General features: G+C 43.3%; 1 protein-coding gene across 13 annotated transcripts in view; it reads left to right on the forward strand.

Annotated features, from left to right (window-relative positions):
• Positions 1–12,243, forward strand: part of LOC137375479 (traf2 and NCK-interacting protein kinase-like) — a 302,732-nt gene that overhangs the window by 243,747 nt on the left and 46,742 nt on the right. For all 13 annotated transcript variants that reach the window (XM_068042793.1, XM_068042796.1, XM_068042799.1 and 10 more), the window contains 2 exons: positions 2,895–3,094; positions 11,357–11,483. In XM_068042793.1, the coding sequence (XP_067898894.1) occupies positions 2,895–3,094; positions 11,357–11,483 (327 nt within the window). The remainder of the gene's footprint in view (positions 1–2,894; positions 3,095–11,356; positions 11,484–12,243) is intronic.

Raw genomic sequence — 12,243 nt, forward strand, 5'->3', positions numbered from 1 at the left:
TGTCCCCTTTTTGTTTTTAAGTTCTACCCATATGGCCTCATTTGAGGAACCTTCTAAGATATCATCCCTCCTTACTGCAGTAATTGACTCTTTGATCAACAGTGCAATGTCACCTCCTCTTTTACCCCCTCCCCTGTCTTGCCTGAAGATTCTATACCCTGGAATATTGAGCTGCCAGTCCTGCCGCTCCCTCAATCATGTCTCTGTGATAGCAATAATATCACAATCCCATGTGCTAATCAATGCCCTCAATTCATCTGCCTTACTAGTAAGACTCCTTACATTAAAATAGATGCAATCCAGCCTTGCATTTTTCACTTGTGCCTTAACAGGTCTATATTTGCTCTGCCTTCCAGACTGACTCAGTTTCTCTTCTATATTTGCCTGTGCATCACCCCCTACTGTACCTCCGCTCTGTATCCCATCCCCCTGCCAAATTAGTTTAAATCCCCCCCACAACAGCAGCACTAGCAAACCTCCCAGCGAGGATGTTGGTCCCGTTCCGGTTCAGGTGCAACCCGCCCAACTAGTACAGGTCCCACCTATACCAGAAACAGACCCAGTGATCCAGGAAACTAAAGCCCTCCCTCCTGCAACATCTCAGCCACGCATTCATCATCTCTATCCTCCTATTCCTATACTCACTAGCACGTGGCACTGGGAGTAATCCAGAGATTACAACCTTTGCGGTCCTGCTTTTTAATTTGCTAACCTAGCTCCCTAAATTCTTGTTGCAGAACCTCACCCCTCTTTTGCCTATGTCGTTGGTACCAATGTGTACAACGACCTCCGAATGTTCACCCTCCCCCTTCAGAATGTCCTAGTGATCTTATTGAAACATATAAGATCCTAAGGGGACTTGACAGGGTGTACGTTAAAAGGATGTTTCCCCTTGTGGAAGAGACTAAAACTAGGTGGCACAGTCTAAAAATAACGGGTCTCCCATTTAAGACAGAGATGAGGAGAAATTTTTCTCTCAGAGGGTCGTGAGTCTGTAAAATTCTGTTCCCCGCAAATCTGTGGAGGCAGGGTCATTGAATGTTTTTAAGGCAGAGGTATACAGATTCTTGACAAACAAGGAGTCAAAGGATATAGGGGGTAGGCAGGAAGGTCGAGTCGAGTCCACAAACAAATCAGCTACGATCTTATAGAATGGCAGAACAGGCTCAAGGGGCCGAATAGCCTACTCCTGCTCTTAGTTCGTATGTAAAGTTGTGGATATTGGGTGGGTTCAGCGCACTCTCATAGTCAAATAGGTTGCCAATGCTCATTGTCTCATCTCCCACACATGAGCATTGGCCTCTTGGATAAGGTAGTGGAGGGCAGTCAGCACCAGTGGAACAATATCCCAGGGGTGGTCAACAACTTTATAGAATGCGTTTAATGTCTCATGGAGGCACCTTCAGGAAAGGAGGGAAAGAAACTGGAAGAGGAAATGTTTGCTAGGTATTAGGTGTAAAGGTTTGGGCCAAGGGTGATGGTTGGTGCACCTTCCACTTTGCACTGAATGGTTGTAGGTCTGAATCTAACCTGGGTACTTAAACTGGTATTGACATATTGTGTTCACAGGGCCTTGTATGTAGGGGTTCATAGGAAATGGAGTAACCAAACAGCACATTCCTAACATCTTTCAAGCCAATCAGATGGATTTTCCCCCACATTGGTTGTCAATGTCTTCTCTGGCATTGACCTCATTGGACTGACGGAAGCATTGGGTTCAAAGTTCAGCTACTGCTGATATTGACGAGCAAATGGGCAGGGAAAATGTACTTTTGTGAATAATTGGTAACCTGCAAAGTTACAAGGGGCCAAGCACTTGTTGATTTTTAACCCAGTTGAAAGTGCAAGACACTGGACGTTACACAGATCTCAAGTACAAAAGCGGTAGCCTGCTCTGTGTTTTCTGCCTGCTATCCCTCCTGTCCCCTGTCTCACCAATCACTCCCCCTCAAACCCAGCATACGGTGACTGGGTGATCCAAGTAACTATCACAATCATTGACCTTCCTTTCTCCCATAAGCAAATGGTTTAGTTGCTTCCCTCATCCTTCCTAACCCCACCCTCCTCAATACCACCACCACCACCCATATACACGACAATTAAGGTTCAAATAACATTACTCCAATTGCAGACTATAGTGCCTCCTCAGATATAATGCCAAAGCAAAACCTACCAAACTATCAGTGATGGGGAGGTGGTAGTGTAGTGGTAATGTCGCTGGACTAATAATCCAGAGGCTCAGGCTAATGCTCTGGGGACACAGATTCACATCCCATCATGGCAGCTGATGGAATTTAAATTCAATTAATTAATTTTTAAAAATCTGGAATTCAGAGCTAGTCTCAGTAATGGTGCCATGAAACTATCATTGATTATTGTAAAAACCCCATCTGGTTCACTAATGTCCTTTAGGGAAGGAAACCTGCCGTCCTTACCTGGTCTGGCCTACATGTGACTCCAGACCCACAGCAATGTGGTTGACTCATAACTGCCCTCTGAAATGGCCTAGCAAGCCACTCAGTTGTCGAGGGCAACAAGGGATGGGGAATAAATGCTGGCCTTGCCAGTGACGTCCACATCCCATGAAATAATTTTTAAAAATCAGTTAGGCTTGGAAATTGGATAAAGTGTTGAGGAAACCTTGAAGCTAACTGCCCTCTAAAGATGAGTGTGAAACATCTCTTTAGTCCTAATGAACCTAGTCAAGCTCATTCCCTGATGTCTTGCTTTGAGCCATTTCTGAAGAAAAGCCCTGATTGGCTATAGTTCTCCATCTATGATTGCCACAGCTTTGCTTTGTTGCATTTTGTTTCTTGTGATTACTGATTGCACCTTTATTTTCCCTGCTTTTGGAGAGTTTAATTTGTTTATATTTTTCTTACTTATTTCCTTAGGACTTGACGGCTTTGGCCAAAGAATTGCGGGAGCTACGCAATGAAGAGTCCACCCGTCCTCCTATTAAAGTCACCGACTACTCATCATCCAGTGAAGAGTCGGAAAGCAGCGAGGAAGAGGAAGAGGAGGAGGAGGAGGAAGATGGGGAAAATGAGATGCAGGATGGGACAGTACCAGTCAGTGATATCCCCAGGATAATGTAAGAAAACTCATAAATACCTTTAGTCCATCTAACTCCATGCGAAATATGCAGTCATGGGTAGCTGGGAATGGCAGTATAGTGATTGTATTACTGGCCTCGTAATCCAGAGGCTGGGACAAATGATCGGGAGCCATGAGTGTAAATCCCACCACAGCAGCTGGGTGAATATGAATTCAGTTCATGAAATAAATCTGGAATAAAAAGTTTGTATCAGCAATGGTGACCACGTAACTACTGGATTATTGTAAAAACCCATGTGATTCAATAAGTCCTTACGCGAAGGAAATCTACTGTCCTTACCTGATGTGGCTTATGTGTGACTCTCACCCACAGCAATGTGGTTGACTCTTACCTGTTCTCTGAAATGGCCTAGCAAGCCACTCAGTTGTGAAGAAGACGGCTCACCATCACCTTCTTAAGGGCAATTAGGGATGGGTAATAATTACTGGCCTTGCCAGCGACACCCAAAATCTGTCAATGAATTAAAAAAGAAAGTTTTGGGGGAGTACATCAAGATCAGGAAAGAGCTTAAAGGAAGATAATTGGACAAAGGGGAACATGTGACCTTCATTTGACCCCCATGAAGTAGTTATGCCTACGAGACCAAGAATTGAATGTAGGATAAAAGAATACAAAATTTATAGCACAGAAGAAGGCCGTTCAGCCTGTTGTGTTTTGCCGGTCGATAAAGAGCTAACCAGCCTAATCGCACTTTCCAGCTCTTGGGTCATAACACTGTAGATTACAACACCTCAAATGCATATCTAAGAGTTTTTTAAATGTGATGAGGCTTTCTGCCTCGACCGTCCCTTCAGGCAGTGAGTTCCAGACCCCAACCACCCTGTAGGTGCAGAGATCAGGGAGGAGGATTGTGATATACTTGAACAAATTAGCATTGAAAGGGAGGAGGTATTAGTGGTTTTAGCGGGCTTAAAAGTGGATAAATCCCCAGGCCCAGATGAGATGTATCCCAGGCTGCTATGCTCTGACACAAATGTTCAAATCCTCTCTGGCCACAGGAGAGGTGCCTGAGGAATGGAGAACAGTGAATGTGGTACCATTATTCAAGAAGGGTAGCAGGGATAAACCAGGTAATTACAGGCCAGTGACTCTAACATCAGAGGTTGGGAAACTATTAGAAAAAATTCTGAGCAACAGGATTGGTCTCCACTTGGAGAGGCAGGGATTAATCAGGGATAGTCAGCATGGCTTTGTCAGGGGAGATCATATCTAACATAAGAACATAAGAAATAGGAGCAAGAGTAGGCCATTCAGCCCCTCAAGCCTGCCCCACCATTCAATAAGATCATGGCTGATCTGTCCCAGGCCTCAACTCCTCTTTTGGGCCTGCTCCACATACCCCTCAACTCCCCGAGATTTCAAAAATCTATCGACCTCCTCCTTCAATACATTTAGTGACCTAGCCTCCACAACTCTCTGAGGTAGAGAATTCCAGAGATTCACCACTCTCTGAGAGAAGAAATTCCTTCGCATCTTAGTTTTAAATGTGTGCCCCCTTATTCTGTAACTATGTCCCCTAGTTCGAGATTCCCCCACCAGTGGAAACATATTCTCAACATCTACCCTGTCAACTCCCCTTAGAATCTTATATGTTTCAATAAGATAACACTCATTCTTCTAAACTTCAATGAATAAAGGCTTAACCTGTTTAGCCGTTCTTGTTTAGAGTGATTCCTGGGATGAAGGGGTTGTCTTATGAACCTTTTCTGAACTGCCTCAATGCTATTATATCCTTCCTTAAATACAGGGACCAAAACTGTACACAGTACTCCAGGTATGACCTCACCAACACCTGTACAGTTGTAACAAGACTTCCCTATTTTTAAGCTCTAACCCCCAGCAATAAAGGCCAAAATTCCATTTGCCTTCCTAATTACTTGCTGCACCTGCATGCTAACCTTTTGTATTTCATGCACAAGAACACCCAGATCCCTCTGTACTGCAGTATTTTGTAGTCTTTCTCCATCTAAATAATAATCTGCCTTTTTATTCTTCCTACCAAAGTGGATGACGTCACACTTTCCCACATTGAACTCCATCTGCCAACTTCTTGCCCACTCACTTAACCTATCTATATTCCTTTGCAGATTCTTTGTGTCCTCATCGCAACATGCCTTCCCACCTATTTTTGTATCGTCAGCAAATTTGGATACACTACACTCTGTCCCTTCCTCTAAGTCATTAATATAGATAGTAAATATTTGAGGCCCTAGGACCGATCCTTGTGGCACCCCACTAGTTACGGCTTTCCAATCTGAAAAAGACTGATTGATCCTGACTATCTGCCTTCCTGTGTATTAGCCAATCCTCAACCATGCCAACACATTACCCCCAATACCTTGTGCTCCTATTTTGTGCAATAACCTTTTATGTGGCACCTTATCAAACGCCTTCTGAAAATCCAAATACACTACATCTACCAGTTCCCCTTTATCCACTCTGCTTGTTATATCCTCAAAGAAGTCTAACAAATTCGTCAGACATGATTTCCCTTTCATAAAACCATGTTGACTCTGTTTGATTGCATTATGTTTTTCTAAATGTCCTGCTATTTCTTCCTTAATATTGGATTCTTGCATTTTCCCAATGACAGATGTTAAGCTAACTGGCCTATAGTTTCTTGCTTTCTGTCTCTCTCCTTTCTTGAATAGGGGTGTCACATTAATGGTTTTCCAATCCGCTGGTACCCTACCGGAATCCAGTGCATTTTGGTATATTCTGACCAATGCCTCCACTATCTCTGCAGCCACTTCTTTTAAAACCCTTGGGTGCAGGCCATCAGGTCCTGGTGACTTGTCTGCCTTTAGTCCCATCAGTTTGTTCAGCACCTTTTCCCTCGTGATAGAGATTGTTGCAAGTTCCTCCCTCCCATTTACACCTTGTTCATCTACTATTGTTGGGATGTTTATAGTGTCCTCCACCGTGAAGACCGATGCAAAATATTGGTTTAAACTATCTGCTATTTCCCTGTTATTAATTCCCCAGTCTCATCCTTTAAGGGTCCCACACTTACTTTAGCTACTCTCTTCCTTTTTATATACTCATAGAAGCTCTTACTATTTGTTTTTATATTTCTTGCCAATTTACTCTCACAATCAATTTTCTCCCTCTTTATTAGTTTTTTAGTCATCCACTGCTGGTTTCTAAAAAATTCCCAATCCTCTGGCCTGCCACTTGTTTTTGCCGCTTTGTACGCCTTTGTTTTTGATTTGATATTCTCCTTAACTTCCTTTGTTATCCACGGGTGGTTCATCGTTCTCTTCGAGTCCTTCCTTCTGACTGGAATAAATGTTTGCTGAGTGTTATGAAATATCTGCTTAAAAGTCTGCCACTGCTCATCTACTGACTTCCCCTGTAGTCTATCTTCCCAGCCCGCTTTAGACAACTGTTTCTTCATACCTCTGTAATTGCCCTTGTTTAAGTTGAAGACACTGGTTTGAGACCCGAGTTGCTCACCCTCAAACTGAATTTGAAATTCTACCATGTTATGATCGCTTCCCCCTAAAGGATCCTTAACTATGAGATCTCTTATTAATCCTACCTCATTACACAATACCAAACCTAAAATAGACTGTTCCCGGGTAGGCTCAGCAACATATTGTTCGAAGAAACAATCCCTGATGCACTGTACAAATTCATCTTCTATGCTACCCTTGCCAATTTGATTTGTCCAATATACATGCAGATTAAAATCACTCATGATAATTGCAGTGCCCTTCTTACACGTCTCCATTATTTCCTGATTAATATTTTGTCCTACAGAGAGGCAAGTCATCGGGGGCCTATCGACCACTCCCACCCATGATTTCATCCCTTACTATTCCTTATTTCCACCCAAACTGATTCTACATCATGATCTATTACACCTATATCATCACTCACAACTGCAGTGTTCCCTTCCTTTGATAACAAAGCTACCCCACCTCCTTTTCCTTTCTACCTAGGAAGCAAATTTGATTGAATTTTTTGAGGAGGTGATTCGATGTGTAACTGAGGGTAAAGCAGTTGATGTAGTCTACATGGACTTCAATGAGACTTTTGATAAGGTCCCGCATGGGAGATTGGTCATGAAGGTGAGAGCCCATGGGATTCAGGACAATTTGGCAAATTGGATCCAAAATTGACTTAGTGGCAGGAGGCAGAGGGTGATGGTCGAGGGTTGTTTTTGCAATTGGAAGCCTGTGACCAGTGGTGTACCACAGGGATCGGTGCTGGGACCCTTGCAGTTTGTAGTGTACATGCATGATGTAGACGGGAATATAGCAGGTATGATCAGTATGTTCGCAGATGACACGGAAATTGGTGGTGTCGTAAATAGTGTGGAGGAAAGCCTTAGATTACAAGATGATATAGATGGGCTGATAAAATGGGCAGAGCAGTGGCAGATGGAATTTAATCCTGAGAAGTGTGAGGTGTTGAATTTTGGGAGGACTAACAAGGCAAGGGAATATACAATGAATGGTAGGACCCTAGGAAGTACAGAGGGTCAAACGGACCTTGGTGTACTTGTCCATAGATCACTGAAGGGGGCAGCACAGGTCGATAAGGTGGTTAGGAAAGCATATGGGATACTTGCCTTTATTGGCCGAGGCATAGAATATAAGAGCAAGGAGGTTATGATGGAGCTGTATAAAATGCTAGTTAGGCCACAGCTGGAGTACTGTGTACAGTTCTGGTCACCACACTATAGGAAGGATGTGATTGCACTGGAGAGGGTGCAGAGGAGATTCACCAGGATGTTGCCTGGGTTGGAGCATTTCAGCTAAGAAGAGAGACTGAAAAGGCTAGGGTTGTTTTCCTTAGAGCCGAGAAGGCTGAGGGGGGACCTGACTGAGGGGCATAGATAGGATAGATAGGAAGCAACTTTTTCCCTTGGCGGAGGTGTCAATAACCAGGGAGCATAGATTTAAGGAAAGGGGCAGGAGGTTTAGAGGGGATTAGAGGAAAGGTTTTTTCACCCAGTTGGTGGTTGGAATCTGCCTGAAGGGGTGGTAGAGGCAGGAACCCTCACAACAGTTAAGAAGTATTTAGATGAGCACTTGAAAGGCCATAGCATACAAGGCTACGGGCCAAGTGCTGGAAAATGGGATTCAAATAAATAAGTGCTGATGGCCAGCATAGACCAGATGGGCCGAAGGGCCTGTATCTGTACTGTATAACTCTATGAGCCTCTGGGTGAAAGATTTCTTCTCAACTCCCCTCCTTCTGCCAATTACTTTTAATCTATGCCCCCGGTTAGTGACCTAACTGCAAATGGAAAAGTGTAAGTAAAGAGAGTGTTGGTCCTCTAGAGAGTGAGAATGGGGAGTTAATAGTAGATAATAAGGAAATGGCAGATGAAATGAACAAATATCTTGCTTCTGCCTTCACTATAGAGGATACAAAAACATTCCAGTAATAGCTGTAAATCAGGAGGTGAAAGGAAAAGGGGAACTTGGTGAAATTATAATCACCAGGGAAGCGGCACTGAGCAAACTGATGGAGTTGCAGGATGACAAGTCCCCGGTTCCTGATGGACCTCATCCTAGGGTCTTAAAAGTGGTGGCTAATGAGGTAGTAGATGATTTGGTGTTAATTTTTCAAAATTCACTGGATTCTGGAAAGGTTCCATCATCCTGGAAAATAGCAAATATAATCCCTCTATTCAAGAAGTGGGGGAGGCAGAAAACAGGTAACTACAGGCCAGTTAGCTTGACATCTGTTGTGGGGAAGGTGTTAGAATTGATCATTAAGGAGGCTATGGCTGGGCACTTAGAAAAACTCAAGGTAATCGAGAATAGTCAGCATGGCTTTGTGAAAGGGGGATCATGTTTAACCAATTTGTTGGAGTTCTTTGAAGGAGTAACATGTGACGTGGATAAAGGGGAGCCCATTGACATACTGTACTTGGATTTCCAGAAGGCATTTGACAAGGTGTCACATAAAAGGATATTGCGCCAGGTCGGAGCTCATGGTGTAGGAGGTAACATATTAGCATGGACAGAAGATTGACTGGCTGGCAGAAAACAGAGTATGCATAAATGGGTCCTTTTCTGATTGGCAGGATGTGACGAGTGGAATCCCGCAGGGGTCTGTGCTGGAGCCTCAACATTTTACAGTTTATATCAATGACTTAGATGAGGGGAGCGATGGCATGGTAGCTACATTTGCAGAAGACACAAAGATAGATAGGAAAGTATGTTGTGAAAAGGACATAAGGAGGTTGCAGACACTGTAGATAGAGTGAGTGGGCAAAAATCTGACCGATGGAATATAATGTGGGAAAAGGAAAGTTGATCACTTTGGCAAGAAGAATAAAAAAGCAGAGTATTACTTAAACGGAGAACAACTGCAGAACTCTGAGGTGTAGAGGGATCTAGGTGTTCTAGTACATAAGTCAGAAAAAATTAGTGTGCAGGTACAGCAAGTAATAAAGAAGGCTAATGGAATTCTATCCTTTATTACAAGAGGAATTGAAAATAAAAGTAAGGATGTTATGCTTCATTTAAGCAGGGCATTGGTGAGACCATATCTCTCATACTGTGTGCAATTTTGGTCTCCTTATTTCAGGAAGGTTGTGAATGCATTGAAGGCGGTTCAGAGGAGGTTTACTAGATTGATACTTGAAATGAGTGGATTGTCTTATGGTGAATGTTTGGACAGACTGGACTTGTTTTCACTGCAGTTTAGAAGAGTGAGGGGAGGCTTGATTGAAGCATATAAGATCCTGAACGGTCTTGACAAGGTGTATGTTTAAAGGATGTCCTGTCTTGTGGAGGAGTCCAGAACTAAGGGGGCACGGTTTGAAAATTGGAGATGAGGAGAAATTTTTTCTCTGAGGATTTTGCAACTTTGGAACTCTCTGCCTCAGAAGGCGGGGCCATTGAATAATTTTAAGGTGGAGGTAGATAGATTCTTCAATTAAAACAAGAAATGCTGGAACCACTCAGCAGGTCTGGCAGCATCTGTGGAAAGAGAAGCAGAGTTAACGTTTCGGGTCAGTGACCCTTCTTCGGAACCCTTCCGAAGGGTTTTATTGTAGATAGATTCTTGTTAGGCAAGGAAATAAAAGGTTATCAAAGAATTGGAATCTGGAATTTGAGATACAAACAGATCAGTCATGATCTTATTGAATGGCGGAGCAGGCTAGAGGGGCCGAATGACCTACTTCTGCTCCTAATTCATATGTTCGTATGTTCCTGTCCACTCTCTCTAGGCCCTTCATAATTATATACACCTCAATTCAATCTCCCCTCAGCCTCCTCTTCCAAATAAAACAGTCCCAGCCTATCCAAACTTTCCTCATAGCTAAAATTCTCTAATTCTGGCAACATTCCGTTAAGTCTCCTCTCTACCCTCTCTTGTAATGCAGTGAGCAGAAAATCCTCTTGGCCTCCAGGCAGCAACCATCAGTGTTTCAGCTCAAAATTTTAAACCGGCATTGTGTTTGCGAGCAAGTGTGTTGTTTGATGACCCATTCGTGATTTATGAGCAGAAGCTATGCTAATTCAAATTGTATTGAAACTTTCATGTTGCAACGATAATGTCAGGTGTCAGCTGTGGCTCAGTGGGTCGCACTCTCTCACCTCTGAATCAGAAAGTTGTCGTTTTAAGTCCCACACCAGAGACTTGAGTGCATAACCCAGGCTGACGTTCACAGTGTCGCCTTTGAAATGTGACATTAAACCCAGGCCCCGTCTGCCCTCTCGGGTGAATGTAAAAGATCCTGTGGCACTATTCTGAAGAAGAACCGGGAGTTCTCCCTGGTATCCTGGCAAAAATATATCCCCCAACCAACATCAAAGTATAGACTATCTGGTCATTTATCACATCACTTGTGGGATCTTGCTGTGTGCAAAATGGCTGCCCTGTTTCTTACATTATGACAGTGATTGGTTGTAAAGTGCTTTGGAATGTTGTGAAAGGTGCTCTAGAAATTCAAGTCTGTCTTTTTTCTCTTTTATTCTTCTACTCATTTTCTCTCTCTCTGGCCTTTCTCATTCTCTTCTTTTCTCTCTCTTCCCTTTCTTTCTCCTTCCTTTTTCACTCTTTCTATTTCCTTTCTCTCTCACTTTTTCTCTCCTTCCTTTCTGTTCATCTCCTTTTCTCTTTCTCCTTACTTTCTCTCACTCTCCTGCCTTTCTCTTTTTTTCTGTCTATCTCTCCTTTTCTCTATCATCGATGGAAATTTGGTTCAGCGAGTATGGAACCAATTGCGAACAAACTTCCTGCTCTTGAGTCTGGATCCTTGCCTTGCAGGCCAACCTCTGCACCAGACAGCAGTGAGCAGTACAATGAGGAGTACAGTGTGGGCATGAAGGAGGGAGCTCTACCATCTGATCTCTACAGCAACACTTCAGGAGATGGAACCCTGATTATCCGAGAGGTACGTGCCGAGTCAATAACTGCAAAAGTCATGCAAAAAGATAATTAAAACGCAACTTCATTGATATTTCTGTATAACAACCAAGCCAAACTTTCACTCCTTCATCTATTTTTATTTAAAAAATTACATTGAACAAGTTATGTGAGTGGGTGTGACACAAAGTGAAGGACACCAGCCAGTTATTGAGTGGCCAAATGGATTGAAGATGAGTGGTGCTGGAAGAGAAGAGGTTGGATTTAAGAATGAGCCAGGCGGAGTAAATGAAGGAGGGAAGTGGGTGGGAAGAAAGGTTGAAGGGCCAGAAACTGCCACTGCTCATTGCAAAATCCTTCTATATCCGTTATCAATGCAAGTTGGCAGTGGGACTGTTGTCGTCTATCCAGGGTCATCCATTTTGATGGAAGGCTCTGCCATTTTTTGCAACAGGCAAATGAATGACACTGTGCCTGGCCAGATGTGGCAGATCAGATGTGGAGCTCCCAATGTGATTCCATCCAGTCACTGCCTTCATCCTATTAACTGTTCCTTGACCAAAGCCATTGTAAGAGCCTCTCTCACCTTATTTTGGGCGTGGAAAGCAATGATGTAAGTTGTAACCTTTCACCTCAGGAATGTAGAGTAACATCCATACACAGTGCGGAAAGAAGCCATTTGGCCCATCATGCCTGTACTAGCTCTTTGAAAGATCTATCAAATTAGTTTCACTCCTCTGCTCTTTCCCCATAGCCCTGCAAATTTTTCCCCTTCAAGTATTTATCCA

The sequence above is a fragment of the Heterodontus francisci genome, chromosome 11 (assembly GCF_036365525.1).
Source record: "Heterodontus francisci isolate sHetFra1 chromosome 11, sHetFra1.hap1, whole genome shotgun sequence".
In the NCBI taxonomy this organism is placed as follows: domain Eukaryota; kingdom Metazoa; phylum Chordata; class Chondrichthyes; order Heterodontiformes; family Heterodontidae; genus Heterodontus; species Heterodontus francisci.